Genomic DNA, 27,427 nt, shown 5'->3' on the forward strand with positions numbered 1-27,427 from the left:
CATGTGCCCCCCAAACCAATTAATTTTAGCAGAAAGATATTAATGTATGAAACAAATTTATTCTACTCAACCAATATGTTTCAGCAAAAGAGCTTCCCAACGACCTATCAATTTTGTAATTTTAAGAGCCAAAATAGCATAAAATGTGATTTATAGAGACAAAAATGGTCACATTTTCCCCTGAGGGAGGTTCCACCCACCCTGAACCCCCAGGTTGTGACCCCAACAGCAATGCCCCTGATATTAAGTGTAAACTTTCATTAAATAGGCTGGGATTGAATAAATTAAGTGTAGATAGTTCTGAACTGGTTCAACAAAAAGACTCCAAATCGATAACGAGCAATTTTTGCTAGACACCGTATTATGACTTCAGAGAGATATCTATGCTATTTTTGGCCCTACAGCAGCGATTTTATTGTCTACTTTTCCCATTAAGGAGAAGGGCCTAGCCACATTGACACTCCAGTTCCCACAACATCACCAAGTCAAACATTTTAGTTCAATTCTATGGTTGTATGGTGGTCTATTCATACCCCAACCATGGTGCTTTTGTCCCATGTCTGCAAGAGGTAAGCTCAGTAGACATGGGATTGATACAGTTGATCAAGAGTACGTCCATATGCTAGGGCACATGAAGGCTTCCCAAAAAATGAAAACCAACATTCTATTTCTATCACCCTTGCTGCGATCTAAGGGTCCTTCTTCTCCGCTAATATGTAAGAGGATGAGGTGTTTGGTTGTGTGCAGAAAATTAAAATACTGGAGAATACATAAAAATTTATACTGACGTTATTGCACATAAATTATACAATGGAAATAATGAAAGAATGATTATCTCAAAATGATACCAACTTCAATTAAAAAGGCATTAAGTCCTGGCAATGCAATTACATTTGTTGCAGATTTTTGTGATTACTCTTAATTACTTTACTTCCACTAATTAATAAAAATTTATACTGACGTTATTGCACATAAATTATACAATGGAAATAATGAATGATGAATATATTTTATCTCAAAATCATACCAACTTCAATTAAAAAGGCATTAAGTCCTGGCAATGCAATTACATTTGTTGCAGATTTTTGTGATTACTCTTAATTACTTTACTTCCACTTAAGTAGGAACCAACATAACATACAAATTTGATAATCTACCCTTAATTTGGTTATTTGTTATTCCTCATGGTATTTTCCATCTAACGTTAAAATTATTTTACAATGCCATCATCCATTTCATTAAGATAAATGTATGTGTAAATAATGTATTTACACATTGAAATCATTATCTTGACACATGCACCATGAGAAACTGTAGCAATGCTACTTGATGATGGAAGAAAAAATAGGAATCAAATAATGGTGGGTAACAAATGCATCACCACTCACGATTTTTCATCCAGAACACATCAATTATGCTTGCAATTTATGGCAATTTGATTTGTAAAGTAAAAGTGTACATTACAAAATGCAAATTGGCTTCATTCTCATCTGGCTGATCGAGCAGCATGATGACTGTTGGTTTTATTTTCTCCCCACTTTACAACTATTGCCCACAGTGTGTGCCCACATATTTTACCATGCAAACAACTTTATCTCAAATTTTGCCCACAAAATATCATTAAATGGGTACAATTGCAAAAATCACAAGATGTTAAATCACAGGCTATTTTCATCAGGTCATCATACATTCACAGTCAGCGCAAGACTAAGCATATTTAAGTACTTTCAGTTTTCTTTAGATTAGAGCCAATATATTGTCCACCATTTGTAGTATCCACATTTCAACAAGCGTCTTTCGACATTATCACAAAAAATAGAAAAAACTTGAAAAACATTTTATGGTGGTTCTACCATTAAAAGTTCCTTTTTCCAGTTTACTGATCACTTATTCTGTGAAGGAAGTAATGAAGTTAGGGTTTGATGAATTCTCGAGTAAATGAATACACAAGTAGTTATTTAGTCTACAAGTAGTTATATCTAAACAATGGATTAACTTCAGAATGAAATACCTAGATTTTACATTCATGTACAAGTGTGATGTCACATTAAATTAGGGTTTTGACCAAAAGCTATTTTTTACCTTCTAGGCATTAAACAATGGATAAAGTGAACACACAGGTTCACTTTAGAATTATTTCAATAAAAGATAACCTAAATTTCATTTGATTTACATTGTAAAACAGAAAAGCCATCACAAAACATTTCTTTATAGGCCTCAACCAATTCATTTCATCAAGGAATACCTACATGACACAAAATTTCAAATCATATTTTTGCTGATAAAAGATATCTTTTAAAAATGAATAGTTATTGTGATTTCTTTATTTAACTGTGTTTGAAATGGATATGTTAATTCTCGTTGGACACTGCATGATGCTCTAGACAAAATATTATGATTCATATTTACTTGGTCCAGAGTAAGGACCATTGTAGACAGTGAAAATTTCCAATTATTTCTCATATTTAAATAGGGCATATTTATTACATAGTAGCATTAGTCATAGTCATAAAAGCTAAATAGCAAAATTTGTTATGAGTACACATAATAAAGAATCTAGAAGAGCATTCTAAAGAATCGGGTGATTATTAATGCTGCTAATGTTAGAAGGTGATTTAGCCAGATAAATGTTATGATTTGACTACTAAACTTCTAGAGTTTTTTGAGCTCATAAATTACTAGATACAGATAATTAAGTTTAAATATTAAGTATGTTTCAGTGATACTAAGTTATGCATATTTATGATACATATACATTTTTTTTAATGTCATCTGATTGAAAAATGTATCTAAATACATACTTCACAATGGCTTTGAAGTGCTGCTATTAGCACAATTAAATTCATATAATCAAGGTATTATTGGTTGTTATTTTGGATTTTACTGGAATTCAAAATCCCAAATTTCCCAACTATTCAGGCATCTATACTCACTGATTCAATAACAATATGAACTTAAATTAAAGAAGAAAGCAATTGACTGGTGATGTTGAGTAAATAAAAACTTGTACGAAAGCAAAAATGGCTAAATATCAATGTTTCCACAATATTTTTGCAACTCAACAGAGAGGAGGACAAAAATGACTCCCTCCCATCCTTCTATGTTGTTGCGTAAGTAATTTAAATTTTTGCTACAAAAATTATGAAATGGTAAAAAGTAGAGATTGTAAGGGATCAACAGTACAAATGAGCGATGGCTTAGTGCCAATAATGGCAAGCAATCACTATGGTGAAATAATAATGGAAATGGAGAGAATTCAAGGAAAAAGAGATTCATTTCATTCATATGGTAATAAAAAATGGCTGTTTTGAAAGGGCAAGAGGTGCAACGATAAAATCAGATATAGTAAAAAAATTGGCAGTAGGAAAGCACTAACAATAAGTAGCACAGCTAGTTCTGGGAAATTTTCTGTAGAATGTGGAAGTGATTATATGAGTTCATAAATTTGCTTGCTGACAACACATTAGATGACATTCTGAAGATATATGATCTGTAATAGGTATTATACATAAGTCTTTGTAGTCTTCACTTCTTCACATTTACAGCAACATCAGAATCAACTTCCGTTTTCAATTCCAGGATCAATTGTATTCCTAAAATCAGCTAAATTACTGCTGTATTGCTACCATCCAATGCTCAATGCATTTGATATTAACAAAATGTACCATCTTTCCTTGCAACATTTCAAAAAGTGCTCTCATATGCAAGTTTTGGACTGCCATATCATTTGCAGATTTCGTATAAGGGAACCTATAATTCTGTCCTCCTTTTTCCATCCTATACTTTCAATGGACAAAATAAAAAAATTATTTTCCTGCAAAATAATTGTCTAAACAATTAGAACCAGGAAAAGGATAGTAATTATTCAAATTCTGTTTAAATTCCTTCCACTTTCCTACAAGTCACAGTGATTAATGCAGTCCAAAATTATGACTGCAAGATGTGCATGTATTGCTGTATGTGGCTTTTAAGGGTTCAAGCACTGTAATTATTGCCATGAGAATTGAAAAATACCTAATAATAAAAATAACCTTTCTACTGGAAAAATGAGTGCTTGAGTTGCCATACATGCAGTCTTTTAATATTTTAAACATCCCAGATTGCTTCCAATAAAAGTCATCCTGTTACTTGGGCTTAATTTTCACTTCAAAGCAGACAGAAAGATATATGAGACACCCATATTTGATGAGCTTATTATCATCAAAACTTCATACAGTTAATTGCCTGTTATAAATAGAATATTCCACTATCTTTGTAATAAAAGAAGTTTTGGCTCTAGTTTCAGAACAGAAACTATAATGCAAATTCTCTATATGTAAGCTTTTTCAGGAATATAGCATTAACACAGACTTAGCAAACAATAAACACAATCAAATAATAAAATCATTTCATAAAAATCAGCGGTACAAAGAGAGCATAGGCTGAAAAATGATCATGCATAAAATTTTCTCATCAAGAAAGTTATCGATCCATACTTACTTTCATTTTGAGGGCTTCAGAAGAACCATTAGAGTAGGTAATAGAACTGATCAATTTGTAGTAAGTATAACACCCTTTTTTTGATCATCTATAGCTCATAAGCCTTTGAATTTAGCAAAATTTATTTTTTTAGCATTCTAGATTGTCTTTTCATCAGGAAAACTGCATTTTTTATTTTCTCTAAGCCATCCATTAAACATTATTTACTTTAATCCCTCTATATAACTAAGGAGTTGAATTTAAATTCAGCCCTCCAATACTAAAAAGGAAAGGATGAATTCCTTGTCATGGAAGATTTCAATCAGTACATTGTGTAACACATCATAGGAGAACAAATAAGATTGAATTTTCATTCAAACTTTCAATATTATCCGAATGACTATATATTTTTTCATTGAATTTTTCATACTTGAACAAAAACTTAACCATCCGCTAACTTTACTTGCACAGAATCCTTGGAAGTATAATAACATAGTTTTTTTATGGACTCTTGACTGCAATCTCTTCCAGTGCTAAAAAAAACTAAATTTTCTCTCTTAATAAACTCGTTGGGTTTTTGAACAAAGGCACAATACAAATGCTCTGATGATAGGCCAATTTGGCTCCATTTTCTCAATGAATTCAGGATTTTTTAATTCCACGGTCTATATGTCTTCTACTTGAGTCCTAATGCACTTAAATACATTGATTGAATACTCTTTGAACCAAAATACACTCCTTTGATAAATTAAGATGGTTTGCAAGTAAGATTACTTTTAATATTGAGTTCTTCATTACTCATTATTAATTTTTCATAAACCATAGAGGGTATTCCATATCACTTTATGTTTCATGCATTCAAAAACAATTCTCTGGGTGTATGGATATTTCTGCACTTTTGTGTACTTAAACCAATTCAAATTTCCTATATAATTGGTGGGACTAATGGAATAATAAACCTTTCATTTATTTTGAGTTCTGTAACTCTCAGCAAAACTTTTTTTTGGTCAATAGCTCTGTCCAAAACTGACAGACATGGGAAAGGCACCTCAGTATCAGTTAAGCAGATAGCATTTTTACATGAGCAAAAATACATTCCTACAGATAAAACAAAGCCTGTAGGAAAATGATTCCATGCATAGAACATGCACAATAATATTAAGCACACCGATATTTTTAAATTATTTGTGCCAATGATCCTAACGCTATTTAGATATATTTCACGGGAAATAGGTATTTATTGAGCTAAAAAATGTATAAAAACTGAATTTTTTAAATGGCAATCAAACCAAGGTTAATGTTCATGCATTAACCTGAGAGTACATATGTAATTATATGCAGATAATAATAGTCCAGTGGGTCCATTCCACAGCCCAAGCATATTATAGCAAGCTTATTATATTCCATTTAATTACAAGGGTAATTATATAAGCTTAAAAGCTTTGGTACCACTTATCTCAAGAAAAGAAGCTTCGTAAATAAAGCTTTAGAGAGAAGGATAAAAAAGAGAGAAAGGGGACTATGATACTCCTCAGCTTCATTTCCAATAAGGTTTCAATAATAGGTTAAGGCAGTGGAGGTGAATGAAATAAGCCAAGATGTGCATGAAAAAAATGAAAAAAGCTTTGCTAAAAAAATATATATTTCTCCAAGTGTAAAATTAACACAGCATCCCAAATGGATAAAAATTTTATAAATATTATAAAATTAATAAATTACTACAACCATTTTAGCACCATAAGTTAATTTATGAGTGAAAATTAATCCCCAATTGCACTGATTATTTTCCTATATCGGGTAATCATAGGATTATAGACCTGCAAAAAAGAAAAAGAATGAATGAGAATAGTATACATTGCAACTAATTCTTCAAATTCACTAAAATTATTAATAAATAAAGTTTGAAAGATAATAGCAATATTTATACACTGAATAAATTGACAGTTTTAGGTTAAAACAATGTTTGAACACTGCCATCATAGTTGGGCAGAAATTAAAGGGTAGTAGTTATTAGAGACCTAGAATACTTCATAATCTCGAAATCATTTATTTGCAACTATGATAACTGCTACGAGTTCTCATCAATAGCTTTCGATCTCATTAAAAAATATCATAAGTAGTAATACCTCTATCAAGCTTGATATTTGGCAATTCGCACAATAGAGGTACTATTGGGGAAGTTTTTTCAACCATTAAAAACCATCTTCATTCCACAATTCATAATCTAGTGAATTTTTCAGTAATGATAAAATTTTAAATTTAACTATAAACAAATTTTGTCAAAAAATTTCTTCATTACCAAACTTTACGTCAAGTGCACGAAAAAACATTACTTGAATGACTGCAAAATATCACAGTACCTTTAATACCGTCAGCAAAAAAATCCGTCTAAAGTTATTTGGAACTACCAAAGCAGAAGATTTCTAAGTTTTGTTTAAAAATTCATTTTGTGCAATCAACCCCTATTGTAGGAGGTGACAAAGTATGTGGAAAAAATAGTGGTTTAAGAATTAAGTAATACTAACTCCATTTCAGTAATTTCAGCACAAACTTCATTTAAGTTTCTTTAAGTTATCAAAACAACATCTCAAACTTTTGTTTGAAAAATTTATCATAAGAGTCCATATACACGGTGAGCACAACTTTTTCTGCATCATTCAAAAATATGACAGCATAGACATACAAATAAATTTTAAGACCAAGAATTAATACTTCTGGTAACAACCAACAACCTTACGAAAATAACGCAAAGATTTCCATTCCTTCTTCTCCTTAATTTTTTTCTCTACTCATTCCTGTTATTCGAACACAGCTTGACTCTCTGCTTTCAACTTATCAAACTTATCTTTGTCCTTTTCTCTTCTTCTCTCCGTAATCTTGTCTTCACCATTTCCATTTGGGTTTTTTGCCACTTCTGAAGTTTATATCTATTCTATCTAATTGGCATTTGCTCCACGAACATATCTGATCAACTCCAAATCAATTTCCATAGATTCTTGGCTTCCTGCATAAAAACCCATTCCAAAGTCTTCTCAGTAGAATCAGAGTCTTCATGTAGGTTCTCAACTAACATGCCTTTGTTCATGTGGATCCCACTCTCAACAAAGGCATTACCTTGCTAGAACAGCAGGATAATTTTAACAGCTGTCCACATATCCTTAAAGTACTCTCATTTGTTAAGGTTGTCTCATGTAAGATGAGTCCAGTGTATTCGTATTCCTAATGAAGCCCATCAGCTGTATTTTCTGCACTTGAGATACAAACCATTTCATCTCAATACCACTGCAGTCTACCCGAAGAGCAGTCATCACAGTTTGCAGAAATGAGAACCCCAAAACAAGAATTCAAACTTTTACACAGCTCAATTTTTTATGAATTTTGTTAGAATCGAGATATGATGCTGCTTAGAAAATTTTTTACTGCATTGGGCACAATGGAGACCAAACGCTTCCAAAATAACATCTTCGATACCCTTCACTCTTGCAACACTGAGAGCCAGAGTTGTTCCCAACGACATCATCTGCATTATTTATCTGGTGGTAGACCCATTAGCTTTGTTTAGAACGTCCGACTTCACAAACCACCCTTACTCCTCCCGGAGATGATTCTCAAATGTCATCATGAGAAATGAGAAGACTGGTTTTCAGTATCTGATATGCCTTGAGTGATGGTGGAAAATATGGCACTATGTATTACTATAAAAAATGAAAATTTGTCAGCAGAAACCTCAAGAAGGACTCAATCAGACAACACCTAGAGGCCGCACATGGGCCTTGAGTATTGAAAAATAACGATTCTTCCGAGTGAAAAACACATTTTTGCCTATTTTACAGGGAAATGGCCCTGGCATTGCTGTGCAAGCAAGAGTTTGATCTAGAGTATAGCTCTCTACGGTGCGGAAACGTGGACATTGAGGAAAGAAGACGAGAGGAGATTGAAGGCATTCAAGATGTGGGTATGGAGAAGAATGGAGAAGGTGAATTGAGCGGAGAGGAAAAGGAACGATGAAGTGCTGGATATGGTTGGCGAGGAGAGGCAGCTTTTAGATGAGATACGGAGGAGACAGAAGGTATGGATGGAGGGAGTATGTACTTAGCAGGGAGGGGATGTTGAAAATGGTGTTAGAGGGTAGAATGTTAGGGAAACGAGGGAGAGGAAGGAAAAGACTAGGATTTTTAGATAGATTGAAAGAGAGTAGGCCTTACAGTGAATTGAAGAAGGCAGTGGTGGAAGGAAAGGGAGGCTCCCAGGTCACTTCTTTAATACTCCATGGAAACCTACCTTTATCGGTAGAATACTATATAATAATAATTTATTAGGCCACTCATAATAATATAAATGAATTAGGACATACTGAAATACAAATATTTACATAGAAATATGTATTCATAATGTAAATAAGAAAATTGAGAAGTAAATAAACAATAAAGCAATGGTGATAAATGCGAAAAGACTTACTTCAGCAGCATCCTGAAAAGGTGAACACACCAGCGTAGGAGCAGGCAGGCAAGCAGTGACTGCTTCTAGGGAATTTTCATTTTCATTTCCCTCACTGGAGCCCAACAAATACCCATGTTTAGCTTGGTATGCAGCTCCCAAGACAGCAGAGTTAGTTGATTCCTGATTAAGATTAGAATTTTAAAATCATCAAATTTATATAATGGGTTCATTTTTTCTACACTTTAAAAGATAAATTTATCATGGTTGATCAAATGCAACATGAGCTTTTATAACCTCAAATTTATATCCTTGTATTCATCTTAAAATTTCGACATTGCACTATTTAAATACAAGCTTTTAACCTCGTATATTTCAGTTATCAGAAAAATGGATTGCTGCTCGTTTGGATAGTATACCTGACATTGATGCCATGGCCCTCATGGAATTTGTTATGTCAAATTATTGCTGTACGTCAGCAGAAAATTATGACGTTAAAATAACTTCTAATATTGGAGGATAATGTTCGGTTTAATTCTCCATGAGTGCCTCATTTTTCCTCATTCATTGGGATGTAACATGCTTCGGTGCATTTTCTAACCATGTACCTCTCTGTTTATTCCATTTTTATGTTTATGTCAAAACACTTATTACTAGACAAACTTGTAGATAATATTCAAGGGTTCTTTGGAAAGTACCCATGGTAAAGATTTACTGGTGGAAATACCTGGTGTTGGCCTCAAGAATTATATACCAACACGTCTTTACATACATCAACTACAATGTACATGAAGTCCAACTCCCGTCGCTCACAACTCCAACATGCTCAGCGTGCGCGGAGGGAGCCAGGTGTGTGACTTCCCCTCACACAACTTCAGCACAGCACAGCTCAATCAGCCGAGTCGCACACCTGAACAGCCTTACTCGCACAGTGCCCATCACTTCAGGACAGTTCTAAACAGCTTCAAGTCTTTTTTATGCATTTCATCACAACTTAAATCAGTGGCGGTTGATGTTAATATATCCAGGGTGTGCATTAGAGAAGATACACGATGATGAAAAAGAGCACGAGGTTCAAATGAAGGCTGCTAAATGGCACTGAATCCACTGACGGACTAGGATCCTGAGTGCAGGTAGTGTAGGTGGCAGCTACACTACCTGGGAGTCACTCACGAAATGTAGGTGTGCGCACTCCCGTTGTGTTGAGTCTGCTCCCAACACCCATTTGAACAGGAAATGCCCCCTGCTTACCTCATCCCGCCCGAGCACCCAAAAGTGATCGCATAGACTGAAAATGCAACCGGCACGATGCCACGGGATCGCACATTTGTAGAGCGGTGAATTTGCGAAGGAGATGGCTGTAGTGTTTGAAGCTTCATTTCCTATCTATATGTTGACAGGATTTTGATCTTTCTCATTGTAAAGGAATACATAGTTTTCTCTCATATTTCATTCACCTTAGGGTGTGCACTTGTTAGCATGCGTATAGACAGATGCCGCTACTGACTTAAATAGATTTTCAAGAGTCTTAGAACACAAATCCACTTACTCGGAAATGAACAGAGTAACAAATTTACTTCGCTTGTTTAGGTAAATACGATTCAGAAATGTGCATTATACAGAAATGGAGACGAGAGCCACATTAATAACCTTTCCACAAATAATTAATTCATTTCCATACAAATATCGCACAAGCAAATTCTTATTTCTTTCCAACAAGACTGAACTTTCCAGCTCAAAGAAAATACAACCAATTTGGGCCCAAACTCGTGCGTTTTTAATTATATCAAGTAAATTCGTAATATTTTTTAAAACATATCCCTAGTTGAACAGCTTTTCACATAATTTGTATATATTTCAATACTTGCATTGATATGATCTACACAGATGAATCACAGTTTACTATGAAAAACCTCCTGGATTTCTGGGAATGGCTCAGAGCCACCGGCTCCTCCTTTTTGCGTTTTTAGGCAAACTGATAAATAGTTTATCAGGCACCTTGGTTGAGGTATTTCTACAGCCAGTTGTTAAACAATACGAATACCTCAAACTATTCTCTACTTATTATAAGAATAGTGCAAACAAATTTGGATCTCTGATAAAAGTGATTAGGATTACTCAATTAATATACAAGTACTGAAATTTAGTACATATACGTTTTAAACTTTCTAAATCTTGCCTCAAAGTTTTGAATCTCCTAAGCTCACTGTTTTAATACCATAGCGATTAAATATTGCTAGCTAGTATGCCTGTACAGAGGCCCCAAATTCATAAACATGCCTGAAACCAATTTTCTAGGCCAAAACATCACTGAACTGACCTGAACATAAACTGGGGAATTGAAGACATCAGCCAGTACTTGCAGAATGGATGTGTTCACTGAAGCTCCCCCAGTAGCTAAAACCCTTGTACCCTTGCCTATAAAAGAACACAATTTTGACACATTAGTAACACAAACTGAACATCCTGATAGCTACTGAGTTCAAATTTACAAGTAGGGGTGCAGGTGATTCATGCTTGGGGTGCTCACTTGGAAACTGGTAAAACAATAGCAATATGCTCTGCAAGGAACCTTATTCAAACAATTTCATTTTCTCTGTTCACATACAAGCTACTGATCATCATTATAAACGAGACTTCTCTCCCTTATCCTTACATGCAAAGTGAAGATCTTCGCCGGTCATATAAATATGCCACCTACACAGTTTAATGCACCATCTACAATCCTGCATGCAGGCACATAACCTCATCATCACCACACTGAGTCCCTTAACAACTGAGACCATGCTTGCCAAATGCTAGCCTACACTTGCCATATGCTAGCCTACACTTGCCATTCCAATTCAAAGTGTTTTTCTTGCTGAGCAGGTGTGGCTAAAGCAAGCAGAGGAGGGTGCCTTTCGTGACATCCTGGACACTGCCACAGTCAATGAGCTTTGCTGAAGGGGGAAGGGAAGGTATTGACAGAGTCAGGAGGAGCAAACTTGATGTTACCAAATTTGCTTGTCAAAGAAAACATGTTGAGTTGCAGGTGGCTTCAAGTATTTAATGCCCAGTACTTAGAACATATATCTACTCACTTTGAGTGGGAAACACAGAAGTACGGATAAACTTTCATAGAGGCCCAGCAGATTGTCAACAATAAGGCAGAATCTGGAATCATTAGTGAAAGGCATACCTGCACAAAACACTGTCTCATGAACAGGCAATTCATGAGGATGAGGATAAAAATAAGAGTGGAAAATTTAGTTAACATGATGGGTGTGGAATTGGAATGGAGGATAAAGGAGCAGTAGGTTTTTATAACTGGTTAAGATGGAAGAAGTACGGAGCACCGAGAGAATGTGAAAGGTTTGGAAGCAAAGATTCATGATGTTAACACTAAAGCAGTCTGGGAGCAATTGAATTTCCAAAGTGCTAAGCCACACCAGCAATCTTCTGATTGGCAAAGAGAAACCCACGAGTCAAGGAACTTTCCCTCCGCTCATCCCAAGCTAGCTTTAACCACACCTCCTCAACCAAAAAGATATTTTAAACTGGAAAGAGGAAAGAAGGTGAAAGGGGTTGTTTCCTATGTTTTTTGCCCTCTACGTCGCAACCTTAGTGTTGACAAATGACGATGTTGGGAGGGACCTTTCCAAATTATTGATCAAAAACTTTTACCTACATTTAACTAAGAACTCCATCAACTGGGTTATGACATTCCCACAAGCCTACCCTAATTTACAAATAATCATACTACTAATAAAAACAGCCAATAATTTTTCACAGACAGTTCCACCATTATCTAATTATGAAGCAATGATCTCTTTGTGCTTAAACTATGGGAAAAAATAGAGTGTAAGGACAAAATTTGAAAACATTCAAAGACATTTATTATGATTTTGTCACAATATTTCCAGCATGTACTCACCTACTTTCAAAAACAAAGTAACATTTAGCTCTTCTGGTGATCTTTTTCCAATCTTTCAACAGAATCTTACTATCTTTTATCTGACTCAATTGAATCCTGTTTCAATTTTCTCTCATCCACCATACTTCTCCAGTTCCCTTACAAGCACAAACAAACTGAAACATGACCTCATCTAAACTTCTAAGAGCTGCTGTTTCTACTCCAAATAAAACATCACACTACATTAGGACAGTACATATTCTTCCATTCACCAGCATTCAGACTGTAAGGCTTCCACATATCAATACCTATATCAGCTGCGTTTCCTACCAAATAAATGTTTGATTATCTACAGTTACTCTTCATGATACTTTCTTTCTATGTTATGAAGCACTTCCTCAAGATATTATTCTTAGTATAATTAAAGAAATTTAACAAAAAAATCATCCAGTAATTTGAGCGACAGTAGCTTTTAACAGCACTTGCAACAAAGAAACGCCTGTACAGTAGGGCGGATCGGAAAAATCGATTTTTTTCAAATCCATATGGCCCAATGAAAAAAAGTTGTGGGACCGAACAAAAATAAGGCCTGAAAAATTTGAGACCCCTAGGTGAACCCCTGACCCTCGCTCAAATGCAATTTAGGGGGGGAAGGTCGAAATTCGAAAAATATAGTATTTTATGGTCATTTCCTATAGATTTTGCCGAGGTTACTGCCCTGTTAGGGCAAACATTTCGTGCATTTTGACGTATCTGCCACCGTTTAGCCACAAAATGCCTAATTTGAGTCCGCGCCCGCGAAGAAAATATTCCAACGCCCACGCAGCGTCGCGGATACAAGAGCCGCAGGCCGATCCCCTCCCTTCCCCACTTGCTTCTACCCCTCCCACGCCTCCAATACAGCAAAATTCATCCCGCGTATGCTGCTAGGAGGTCATTTATCTTTTATAATATAAATCGGAAGATGGTAGAAGCTAATAAAGGAAGCTTAGTGAGACGACTTGTCCCTTATTAGGCGCCTCGTCGGGGTTAAACAAATCGATGTTACCAACTTTTAGAGAAGTGATGAAATATTTTTAGATCTGAGAACGCAGGAAAGGAGCCTACGTTCCATGAAAAGGTCTCTCGAGTGGCTATAAAGGTGTGCGAACTATGGTGACGCTTCCCTTCCATTATGTGTGTGATTAAATGGATTTAGCGGTACAACAGGAAGTACTAAAACTTACGGAAAATGCGAATAGGGCAATAGTAGGGTTTTTGCTTAAGTACAAACCTGAAGCACTTTTGAAAGAACATTTGAAATTATGCGATATTTTTGCGTGTAAGTGCAAGAAGGAGCATAATGTTCCCCCCAATGAAGAAGTATGTTGAGAGACCAGCGGACGAAACTAAAGATGATGGCTGCTGGATTGAGTCCTAAAGAAACTCGACAACTGAGGAAAAAAAGGGAATCGTCGTTAAGCATTGAGTCGACATCGTCAATTCTTGTATGGGAAAATAGCATCAAAAATTTTCTTCATCAATTCATCCGAAGAAAATTAAACTGAAGAGAAATCATCCGATTTTTATCTCTACGTTCCTCATCAAATAAAAATTCAGGACTAAACTCAAACTGGAACTTCTGCGAGGAAAATGCATCTGCCAAATGTGATAGAGGTATATGCAAGAACCAAGAAACGCTATGATCGTCCCCGCAACTTTAGTTGACGCAAAAATCATAACTTCGTAAGAAACATCCAAGGTAGTTTGCAAGATTACTTACGTAGACAGAAAAAGATGCTAATTATTGTGAATACGAAAAGAGAGGTATCAAAGGGTGTCAACAAAGGGTTACATTTTTATGATGAAAAAAGGCATGAGCACTTATCAATCCAAGTTTAGAGGGGAATGCTTGATGTTAGTTGAAGAAACAGGGTCCCACTTTTGGGCTTGCCTCCCCCGTCGGAGGATTAGCAAAAGTTTACTCGGAATGGAATCTGCGATTCTCGATTCCTTTCCGAGTGAAAATTAGATACACAAAAATAAAAAGGATTTGAATGCGATGGTGAATACCGCCCAAAAAGGAGGCATCATCCCTATGCTACAAGCATAATTCCAACATCCCTTGCTATGTGAATAAACTCTTCTCGGGATTCCCACCGGGATCCCAACTGTTTGCCATTTTTCCAAAATGGCAAACGTTTCAAGCTCCGACTCGGGGCTCATCATCAGGGATAAATTTCGTTGAATCCCGAGAAGAGTTTACCCACATCACTCGCCGGGAGAGCATCAAATCATATTTCATCCCTTACAGAGGTATATTTGCTAATTGCACTAAGTTGACTTAGATTTGCGGCATAAACATTGGGAGGGCAATCTAAGGACCGAATTTGCGTTGTTGCAAGTATGCGTTTGGCGGCCGATCCGAAATTTTTTAAAGTGCTGGATTTTAATATCAACTTTAAGGACTACTCGCTGATGACATATTGGAGAGAGACCACAGTACCTCTGGCTACATCTGACCTTAGTGCTGTGGATTTTCAAAAATCTATTGATGAACTTTCAAATTTGAAGTTAAATATTTCTTTTTATTACAGATACGGATGAGAAATTCGTGAAGAAATTCACCAAAACTTTGTTGACAACAGCGAAAGACGAGGATTGACACTGACATAAGAAATACAGATTGGAAAGCAGGTAATTGAAAAATTCTTTTGTGATTGTTCCTCCACAGACGATACTGAAACATTAAATATTTAGACTAACGAAGTAAGACGCACTTGGTGTGAATTTTGGCGCATTTGGCGCGTGGGAGAAGCTTGCGGGGAGGGGACGCGAGCGGCTTTCGCCCAAAATCCATTTAATCACATCTGTCGGACAAAGCCGAAATTGGAGCGCATATCCGAAGTTAGCACACCTTTATAGCCACTCGAGAGGCCTTTTCATGGACCGTAGGCTCCTTTCCTGCGTTCTCGGATCTAAAAATATTTCATCACTTCTCTAAAAGTTGGTAACATCGATTTGTTTAACCCCGACGAGGCGCCTAATAAGGGACAAGTCGTCTCACTAAGCTTCCTTTATTAGCTTCTACCATCTTCCGATTTATATAATAAAAGATAAATGACCTCCTAGCAGCATACGCGGGATGAATTTTGCTGTATTGGAGGCGTGGGAGGGGTAGAAGCGAGCAGGGAAGGGAGGGGATCGGCCAGCGGCTCTTGTATCCGCGATGCTGCGTGGGCGTTGGAATATTTTCTTCGCGGGCGCGGACTCAAATTAGGCATTTTGTGGCTAAACGGTGGCAGATACGTCAAAATGCACGAAATGTTTGCCCTAACAGGGCAGTAACTCGGCAAAATCTATAGGAAATGAACATTAAAATACTATATTTTTCGAATTTCGACCTTCCCCCCTAAATTGCATTTGGGCGAGGGTCAGGGGTTCACCTAGAGGTCTCAAATTTTTCAGGCCTTATTTTTGATCGGTCCCACAACTTTTTTTCATTGGGCCAGATGGATTTGAAAAAAATCGATTTTTCCGATCCGCCCTACTGTACAGGGATTTAAATATCATTCAATGAGAATAAGAATTGTAAAAGGAGTAAAATGAACCCCTTAATATTACACCTATCAAAAATCTGTAGTGCTGTGCATCACATTCTGGATACCTTCTGAAGGTTTCATGTCTCAATGATCTTCAGGCCTAACTTGCAGTTTTCAGCCTCAACCACCAGTAATTTACTATTTTAGCATAAGATAAGATAAAAGTTACCTTAAATATGTTAAAAACAACCTAGAATTATTTCTCCCAGTAATCATTGCATAATTATGAATAAGTTTTGGCTATAGGCTGACGAGTTAATGAATCTGACAGGACATCATGCTTTGCTTCAATTCAGTCAATTCAGATAAAACAAGCCAACTATGCACTTAGAAACGCAATGGCACTCACCTATTTTAAAACCAAAGTCTTCTGCATGAGCACGTTTGGCAATGAACTGCCCTTCAATCAATGCTCTTACTTCAACTTCAGTGCTTGTAAACCTAGTAAGTTTATCACCTGCTTTGTTGTAGCGAAAGTCGCCAACAGCATTTGGTAATATTTCCTGAGAATCAAAATATAGACCTGAAAAATATGAAATTTAATCCATTATTATTTCCTTGCTTTCAAAATAATTAAAATAGAATAAGATAATAGGATAATACAATTATTGGGGAGGACTCAAAACATTACACTCCTAAAGAAATAATGAAATTTTGAAATTGCAGACTCGAATATAGACTTCAATATGCAAGCTTCAGGCGATTTGAAACCTTGAATTTTTAATGCCAAAAATAACCATTTGGAAATGCAAAATATTTCCGTTTGGTACTGAGAATTCCTGCATTGACGGGGAAGGTCATTTTTGCCAGCCCTTATTCATAAGCCATTAAATGTGGAACCAAAAATTTTTATACAATTAATGTACAATTTTTATATAATAATGGTTAGATTTATTTGAAGAAAAGGAGTACCTTTGAATTAAAAGAAAATCTCTATATATTTCATACATTGCTATGTTGATGATTGTGAAGGAAACCAACTTAAAAGCAACTCACCATAGTATGCTCCTTGGGATTACATAATTTCGCAAATCAAATATTCTTCCATTTTTTCTCCATGCTTGCATGCACAGAGTAAATGATATCTACCAATTTTCATTTCATAATGGGCAAACATTAATTTCAGTAATGGCTCATGTTTAAACCTTTTTCAAAGGGACGGAGTCCTCATCAAGATGATAGGGGAAAAGAAAAGGAGAAATGGACTAAAGAACAAAATGATCATTAGCTTTAAATTATGAAAACATTCCCTAGTTCAGGAAACAATCGTGTATGTACACTGACAATTATGTTGCTTTTGAAATATTTAGCATCTAAAACTTCTCTTTCCTTCCTGCCAAACCACGGAAACATCATATTTTATTAACCTAATACACACAAGATGCCACCAGCACTTGAAAGCACATACCCATATTTCCAAAATTTCCACGAGGTGTGTTGTTTAAAAGCTCATTGAATATTTCCCATGAGCCATCAGCACTGTTATCCCTTATTCTTTCTCGTGTCAGAGAACCATTTTTAAAACTGAAATGAAGAGACAAATATTAGAGGAGAGGGTTAAAAGGAAATCAACTTTGAATTCATCACTTTATCACATTAAACTTACACAAAATTAACACCAATTGCAATCAAGAACCACCAATAATGGCGATTTTCACTCAACCAATAGCAAATAGCATGCCCGAGGAAAATGTTAAGGCCAAAAAAACATCAAAATCCAATTTACCATAACAAGGCCATGAATGCATCTTTTTTTGCTGGATTGCAGAGGACATGCCCTTCAGTAATGGTCTTTGGTTCAGATAGCCACATAAACACGGTATCACTTGTGCCTAAGCTAACAGCAATGTCACCTTCCTGAAGCCTCATACCTGGTCAAATTTATGGAGCAAGTTGAATTCAAACAAGAGAATCAATAAAAAAAGAAGAGCAATCACTTTTTCATCAAAGCAAATGCAATCACTTGGAAAAAAAATGCTCAACATGCAAATTAAACATGCAACAAATTAACCCTGAACTCAGTCAAGGAGAATAAGAAAAAGTTACAAAAACCAAAAATACACTAAAGAAGCCAATTAACAGAGTGTTGAGCATGCAAATTCATCGCAAAAGTCGAATATGCAATTTCACAGCACAGTTAATTAAAGACCAATAAAAATAACTGGACAGCCTGCATCAAGTAAATCTATTGAATTTTGCATATATGAACCACAAAACTTCCCAAGTACAAATAAATTTTAGGGATAAGAAAAAATGCACCATGCCCTAGAGAATTTAACATAAAAAGATCTTGTTACCCATTCATGAGTATCCATACCAACTAATGACGCTGGATTATCCCCAGTAAATGCAACCACTCGGCACTCAGGGCTGAAGCCAAAACGTTCTACAAAATAAGGTGAAATTGGTCCAATATTTGCATAGGAGTGTTTTGTTGCACCTAGTTTTCCACGAAGCATAGGAGCACATAACTGAAGGGAATAAGAAAAAATTTCATTGGATTAACAAAGTCGAAAACAAATACAATATCTAACGATAAATAGCCAAAAAATCATCCCACATATTATCTTCCATTAAAATATCAATACAGTAAAACCTCTTCACATCGTAATGGAGGGGATCAAAATTTGGGCAATTTGATGTATGGATTTTCACTATAGAGAGGTTTAGCGATAGGCACCACTTTTTCATATCCGCCGGCAATGAAAGGCAGTACTGTCTTTTAAACCATTATATTTATGTGTTTAAACAAACATGCATGCATTAGTGAACATACATTTATTATTTAATAATTCCAGAAAGGGAGCGCTATTGCATGATTTTTACCATGATTCGAGAGGAAATGATGTGATCTCTGTCAATTCAACAGTCACTTAAAATGATTAGGATAGTTGGATTCCTCTTTTCATATTTACGATTAGGTATGCTCTCATATTGAACAAAATGGCCACATGATTAACGTGAAAATTACAGCATATTAAAGGTATATGTATAAGAAAAAAAAGTGAAACATTTATTACTGAAAATGTCATTCCATGCACGTAATCACGGCTGCATGAATGGTCTCTTGTTGCCTTGGTACAATTTGCGGAGGTAGTTAGGTAGTTTCGGGGGTGTCTCCTTGGTATGATAAGTGGAGGCTTTACGATATAAACAGGTTCACGACAAAGAGGTTTGCCTATAAATTTATATGTAACTCAGACGGGACAGTAGGGGTGGTTTGAAGTATGGAGGTTTACGATGTAAAGAGGTTCACTACATAGAGGTTTTACTGTACATAGTTGATCAAAAAGCTGCCATCTCATTGATTGTTCCATGAAGAGTCATGACAGAAAAATTAAGGGTGATGAGAAATATTTTACAACCTGCCCAAAATACTACATACTACTACCTTTTATTACTTCCCAAAAAAGGTAATTAGAAATTAAAAAGATCTAGCTAATTGTAAATAAATAATAAAGGAGATAAATTATGATACCATTGTAAAACAGATGATGAAATGGAAGCATTAACATGATTAGTCATGAACATATTACCATATTTTCAGATACAGTATTAAAACGTAATACACAAAAAATTAATACGATTGAAAACTAGCACAAGATTGCACAATGAAAGAATTACAGCAAGGCTACGTAATGAAAAGATATAAGCTAAGGTGTTGCAGAACATAATGTTATGAAATAATGGCAAAAAGTTATCCAATTATTCCACTTCACCACACAATTACGAGAAGTTTTGATTCATTAATTTTTCAACTTCAGGTGCTGCTCAGCAGTGCATGTTATAGAATCTGAAGAGGACACAAAAATGTGTAGAAACTAGTTGTACGGTGAAGTTATTAAAGAGAAAATGTACAATACCATTTTTCATTTAATAATTTCAATTCATAATTTGTTTGAATTTAATTGTTCACATATTCAAATTTGGATACGGTTTTGAGACTTCACCTGGAATTAGGATAATGCGAACACTGATCTGCCTGGCGGTCACAGCCTCTTTTCCTCAAAGTCACCTTTGCCATTCACAAATGGCACTTACTCACTATTCATCAACTTGAGATATGAATCTTTTTTCACTCTGAATCAATTTTTAGCAAAAAGTAATCATGACCTTTATTCCTTCAGAATCTATCTGGCAATTACAATAGACCTAGAATTGCTTACTACATTCAAAAGATAAATATGGTCCATTCCCACTTGTTTCGGCATAAGTGTGTATTTTTATGAAGAAAGATAAGATTATCATTTGGAGATACAATTACCGACAAAGAATTGAAAATAGTTGTAACAAACGGAGAAACTTTCTCTATACTAATGTGACACGGGTTAATGCTGGACATAGTTCTCATATCTAGAAATATAAGACTAAACTAACCGCATGCATTTTTGACTAGTTTTTGTGAGGACATTCAGACTTCATAGGGAAGAGGAGCAAAGTACACAACTGTGGATGCTTGAAGTGAGAATGACTTATTTATGCACAAAATAAGGGTATTCCTCAGAAAGAAAAACCTGTCAGATGTTCATTACGAAACAAATGAGGAAATGTACGTGAATTGGTTTGAAATTTACTTGTTAAAACAATCCCACAGAAACCATAATTCCATCAATAACTCAATGCCTGTTACAACTACCATAAGATAATCCTAGAACATGTGAGACAAATGGAAAATTACTGATATCAAGAGAAAAGCATTGAGTTAGAAGAAGATTCCCTAAGGCATGATCTTGACATCATCAACTTATCTGCAAAAGGGGTTAAGGTCATCCACTTTTTGCCACAAATAGGTCAAGAAGTAGGCAACGGATCAAAAAATGAGAAATAAGGATCTCTTTATTCTAACTGCATCATAATCCACAATAATGAAAAAATGGTGAATGAATTCATTGAAATTCAATAACAGGGGACTGTTGGACTAATTGCATGCAACATGTAAGTGAATCCTGCTGAATACCTATATGCATTGATATTTACCTCCAAACATTCATCAGACCAATCCTTGGCTTCGATGTCAAGGAGATTCATGCCAGAGCCATCAGCCCAGTCAATTGGAGCATAATCACCAAGGAATATTGAGCATGCAAAGCTGCTTATGAGAGATATTCTCTGAAAATAGAAAAATGTTAAAATTAAATGCTTCTTATTTAAAGATTAACTGCAGACTACCCAGCTGTGTACCTTTGCAGAGTCACCACAAAGTGCACACAAGGCGGGAAAATCCCACAGGAGAAAAATAATTCACATCAAGAAGGATAGATACATCTCTCAGGTGGCTTTTAAATACAAGTACACAGAACATTGAAACTTACTGGACATAAAAAAATATTCAAAAAATATTTTAGACTTAAGATGTTAAAAGTTAAGCATCTTTTGTTGTATCAATAAATTTGATTTAGTGATTCAAGCATCCAGCCCAAGTAATCCAGTCAAGGCAAATGATTAAATGATTTACCCAAGGTGAATTTTTTGAACAAGAATATTTTTCAACACCCTCCTTACTCCTTTCTCCATAAGCTGAACAACTTATTAAAATTCCCTTACGTGGCTAATGAGGATAAGTACATAGTAAAAGACCCATCATTAGCCTTAGCACAACAATCCCATAGTCAGTTCAATCCAATTCATTAATACCTCACTTGCTAACATATTTCTCTTCCTAATGTCCTTGCTGCTGTATCTGTTTTTTTTTATATACTGCTCAAATATTTGAATTACTCCATCTCCTCATGATTGAGGTCATCTCATTTTACCTCAAGCCTCACATCCCTAGATTGCTATGTTTTACAAAAGCACATCTCCTTGGGTCTCCTTGTGAGAAATTTCATGCAAATTACTTTCACCATTTATTAAACGCATCAATGGGCATCAAAAATCCTTCTGCCTGTGGGCTTTATGCTGATACAAATCCAAAATTTTGAAAAAAAGATAAGACTTAGGAATCAAGTCAATTTTTTCTTACCTTTACAGTGACAAGTACACTCAAGCTTTTAACATTTATGCCTGTTACACCAGCTATGTATTTCAACTCTGCAATATAATTTTTTTTACAAATGTTTATATATAATGGCTATAATGATCACACTGATCAGCAATACACAATATTTATCTTCTTATCGTTACCTAGCATCAAAAATTATTTTCAAAGTAATTTTTTAATGAAAGTTTTGGAGCTGGTGGATTAATTTCATGATCATCTTACAAAAAAAAACACTGTACCTTTTAAGTGCGTCAACACATAAGTATATTGTTGTCTTATTCAGAGATTGCGTTGTCTTTCTCAATAGATTCCCAGTAAAAAAATAGGTACCATTTTATCAAAGCTTTGCTGTTTAAATGGTAAAAGAATTTATATATGTAGGTGAACTATTTCCATTTATAATTGATTACGTGCACATGTTCTGTTACCTTAAATAGAAACTAAGTTTAGTGTAGGTGAGAGTTAGGTGCAAAAAACAAATATTGAGGCAGATGTTTTCAGAAAGATGATAATTTAGATTTTTGCCATTATAAGTCCTTTGCAAAAACTTCTTCTCCATACAAATTAAGCAGCAATTTCAATGTGATGATGAAGTAATTATTATTACAGTATTCTACCGATTAAGGTATGTTTCCATGGAGTACTAAAGAAGTGATCTGGGGGCCTCCCTTTCCTTCCAGTGCTTCCTTCTTCAATTCACTGTAAGGCCTAATCCCTTTCAATCTTTCTAAAAATCCTATTCTTTTCCTTCCCCTCCCTTGTTTCCCTAACATTCTACCCTCTAACACCATTTTCAACATCCCCTCCCCGCTAAGGATTCGCTCCATCCACACATTCTGTCTCCTCCGTACCTCATCTAAAAGCTGCCTCTCCTCGCCATATCCAGCACTTCGTCGTTCCTATTCCTCTCCATCCATTTCACCTTCTCCATTCTTCTCCATACCTACATCTCGAATGCCTCCAATCTTCTCTCGTCCTCTTTCCTCCATGTCCACGCTTCCGCACCGTAGAGTGGTACACTCCAGATCAAACTCTTCACTAACCTTTTCTTTAAACTTTTACCTAACAATCCTCTCAGAAGCTCCTTCCTATTCATGAGCGCCTCCTTTGCTAATGTAATTTTCTTCCTAATGTCCTTACTACTGTATCCGTTTTCCTCTAATGTACTGCCTAAATAGTTGAACTGCTCAACCTGCTCAAGTTTTTCACCACCCACTTTTATCTTAAGTCTAACATTCCTCGCTCGTGATGCTTTACAAAACCGCATATCCTTAGTTTTCTTGTGATTAATCCTCATCCCATACTCCTCAGAACGGTCGTATAACGCATCCACTAGAGCCTGAAGCTCCCTCGCTGACTGGCTAATCAACGCCTGATCATCCGTGAATCTCACTGATTTGAACATCATACCTCCCACTTTTACTCCAGCTTCTAACTCATCCCACACTTCCCTAAAACATCATAAAAAGCCAGTCTACAAACTAAAGGAATGAATTCAGGAACATCACAGCGGGTAATTTTCATGGCATATACCTCAGTAGTGGAATAAGCCTGAGATTTTGTCTCTGCAATTTTGGCAATTTGAGCCGCAGTGAAGCGTTCATAAGCACGTGAGCCAGTGACTCGTGCCATTCCAACTGCTCCTCCACCACCCACACTCCCAGACTCCAACCGACGACACTGAGCAGTGGTTGATGAATCCATCCATACAGGAGAATTAGGGATCGAGAGGACTGAAGGGATTCCAAGCTGCTCATGCAGGAACCTGCTAGGATTGAGGGATGCCAAAGCAGCCTTGCCACCTTTGCCCCAATACACTGAACCATGTTGCTAGGAAGACAAAAAATAAACATAATATAATCAATATTCATGATGAAAAGTCTCAGGCTGAGAAACTTGAGAAGGTATTTGTGGAGAATGGGCACAAAAGAAATGAGTTACATAAATATATTCAAGGCAGACGTGACCATTTGCCTTGTAATGTTCATAGCAAACTGGCAGTCTAGGGGTTCAAACTACTCTTCCTCCCAAAATATTTAGCAGATGCGAGATTAATTACACCCACCCCAAATTGTACTCCGTCTCTCAGTGAACCTCCCCCTACAAATATTTATGACTACATACTTGCTAATTCACCTTAAAAGGTGACAAAATACTAAAATTTAAGCACGTTTTGTTCAAATATAGGATACATAGTTTAATACAAGGGTTCATTTGTGTGTGTTGGTCACATTAGTAATGTTTTGCATTCACACGATTTGTGTTCTTCTTTTGTTTTGTTATTTATATTTATTTGCCTCTTCGATGATCGGATTGTTGTCGTATTTTGAGAACCTATGAAAGCGAGATAATAAAAGACAAGAGTAATCTAACATATATAAATGAGGCTAAGAAAGAATAATAACTAGAAATAATGAGATAACCGAAAGATACCGATACATATGAGGATAATTTGAAATTTGAAACAATAACAAATTTTCCAGATGTTTTCTGTTATCCTTGATATTCCAAGACTTCCATACATATAAGAACCAGGAATTAGCAGGGACACCAGAAGAGTGAATGGACACCCTGAAGAAGTTTACATAGCTGAGCTTTTACTAACTACAAGACATAACAAAAACTGAATTTGTCATGATGATGAAGAAGATGAATGTGGATGCTAACTATGACGGAGATATTTATGAAAAACTGGCGGCAAACTTTTTATCATCACAGCAGAATCTTCACCAGAAAAATCATGATTTCATGCGGCATGCAAATACATGCACAGATTCATAAGGATACTTTACAATATATGTTTAGAATCCTAGTTTCTTGAAAATGCATTTTAAAAAGGAACACAATTATTTATTAGACTTTAAATCATTACCTGAGCAGAACCAGATAGAGCTACAATTTCAGAGAAGTCAACACCACAGACTCGCAGTTTTTCCAGAAGCATGTCCAGGGCTTTAACCCACATGATAGTGGGCACAGTGACCTCTTTGCTACCCTTCTTTTGAACAACACCGCCATGAGTTCTGTAGCAAAAAAAATCAGAGTTGTAAAAATACAGCTTAGTGCTCCTCTCATACATTCATAGTATTGCATTCCATTATTTTCCAGGATTCCATTTCTTTTGATTCTTTCTTTTACAAATAATGGAAACTGATGCTTTCTCTTTGCTATAGCCTCCAAAAAGAGATCACCCACTCAAAAACACGCAGCAATCATTCTATTGAAGTCGTATTCATTTTCACTGGTAAAAAAAAATGTTTCATAACCTAAAAAGGGTGGGTATAGATATAATGAATGGGTGAGAATTTAACCTTTAATGACCGATATTTTCCTTATGACACACAAAAGAGAAATATAATATAACCGAGAACAGCTCATCCTCAATACATCATCATTTGGATCAGCTCGGTTATTCTCAAACACAGAAGATGTATAGCTAAATGGAAAGCGAGACAGACAAATCCAAACAAACTTTGAAAAAAAACTGACAGTTCAGACACAGGAGAAATATTCTGAAAATACAGATTCTGAAATTTATTAGCACCCAAAACACTGTGGTATCTTAATAAAAATTTCTGTAAGAATCAACCTAGTTATCTATACCACGAGACTTCTTTGTTTTGATAGAGTTTTCACTGATTTATAGCGCTGTTAGAAAAACAGAGTCACTAGTATTATGTCCCAAGCAAATGAAGATTAAATTTTAACCAAAAATAATTTCACTATCCTTCCTTAGTGGATACGTCAATTAAGTACTTCTTAAAATATCAGCAAGCCTGTAAAACTTGCATACTAGAAATACCACCAGTATTGATGTGGTGAAGGGTTCAGTGATTACAATTCAAACACCAATTATCAGGTCATAACAAAATTTAGGAACAAAACAACATGACATACACATGACTACATACACACCTGAATTCCGGCAACTCTGAATCGAAATGAACGTGTGTTTCGTGTAAAATTTGGAGCTCCTCATTAAGAACAACTGCCTTAAGCTATCAAGGAAAAGATAAATAGCAATAAGTTAGCAAATTACTAGCAATTCACACGCATACGATATTCATCATTAACATGTTCATAGCTTGGTTCTTGAGAGCATATAATACGATTTTCAGAATTATCTATTAATAAAATAAATATGAACCAACTTGCTGAGTGCTAAAATCCAATCCCAAGTACGTAGAACCCATTTCATATCCAATAAACTTTGATTCAAATTGTTAATGTCTGCATCCGGCTCAATCACACTTGTATTTCTTCCGCATTCACATCCATCTAACTCAGCGAATGATAACACACTGGCTTCTCATTCAAGAAGAATACTTCACCACGCGCACATATCGAGAATTTCATTACTTTGGTTTCATTTATGAGATAACGCTATAAAAGGTCTCGAAACACCCACACCCCCACCTCCGTAGATAACCCTGTCCTTCGAATATTTCGTTATCGTTTTGTTTTCCCAAACATCTTTTGCCATTGGCGCTCGGCGAAGTCCCTCTTTGTGCCTCCTTTTCAAAGATGTCTGAAGTTTGTCAAGGCTTTATAACTTAGTTTAGCCTTAAGTCGCAGCATATAATTTGATTTTAAGTAGCATTTAGAAAAAATAGAATAGCATAGAATATTTAGCAATACTTTTTTGACTTTATATAAGTCTTTCTGAACCTTTCGGCAAGATTTGTTCCAGGCTCCTTGTCTGTAAGAATATTATTCTAGTCTTTATAAGTTCTAGTATTTTTATGTGATAAATTAGAAGTACCCTATCGGGGCAGCATACTATTAGGTTTGATGCAAAGTTACTTAATAACCGCATGGGCATGGTATTCACAATTAGTTACCACCTAGTTCACGGTGCTTAACGAGAAGGTATTTAATTAGTTATGAGCTAGCCCCTTTACTATTTTGTGCATAACCTGTTGAACAATCTATTAGTGTTTTCTAAGTTATTTAAACATCGTAACATTTCTAATATCTTCTCAATCTTTTTTCAAACGAAATTTAAACTACGGATAACGCCCACTTTAAATGATCAGATAAGTATATATGTTACGTTCCAAACGGCTACAAAAAAACAAG

General features: G+C 35.6%; 1 protein-coding gene across 1 annotated transcript; it reads right to left on the reverse strand.

Annotated features, from left to right (window-relative positions):
- Positions 1-764: 764 nt before the first annotated feature.
- LOC124164783 (xylulose kinase) lies at positions 765-26,785 on the reverse strand. The gene is made up of 12 exons (XM_046542028.1): positions 26,500-26,785; positions 26,264-26,346; positions 25,221-25,371; positions 23,882-24,178; positions 21,346-21,477; positions 18,686-18,839; positions 18,095-18,239; positions 17,777-17,892; positions 16,718-16,891; positions 11,216-11,313; positions 8,917-9,078; positions 765-6,275 (listed from the first exon to the last, which is right to left on the reverse strand). The coding sequence occupies exons 1-12, from the start codon at positions 26,539-26,541 to the stop codon at positions 6,219-6,221; spliced, it is 1,611 nt and encodes a 536-aa protein (XP_046397984.1). The 5' UTR covers positions 26,542-26,785; the 3' UTR covers positions 765-6,218.
- Between the last annotated feature and the right edge of the window lie 642 nt (positions 26,786-27,427).

The sequence above is a fragment of the Ischnura elegans genome, chromosome 1 (genome assembly GCF_921293095.1).
Source record: "Ischnura elegans chromosome 1, ioIscEleg1.1, whole genome shotgun sequence".
Lineage (NCBI taxonomy): Eukaryota > Metazoa > Arthropoda > Insecta > Odonata > Coenagrionidae > Ischnura > Ischnura elegans.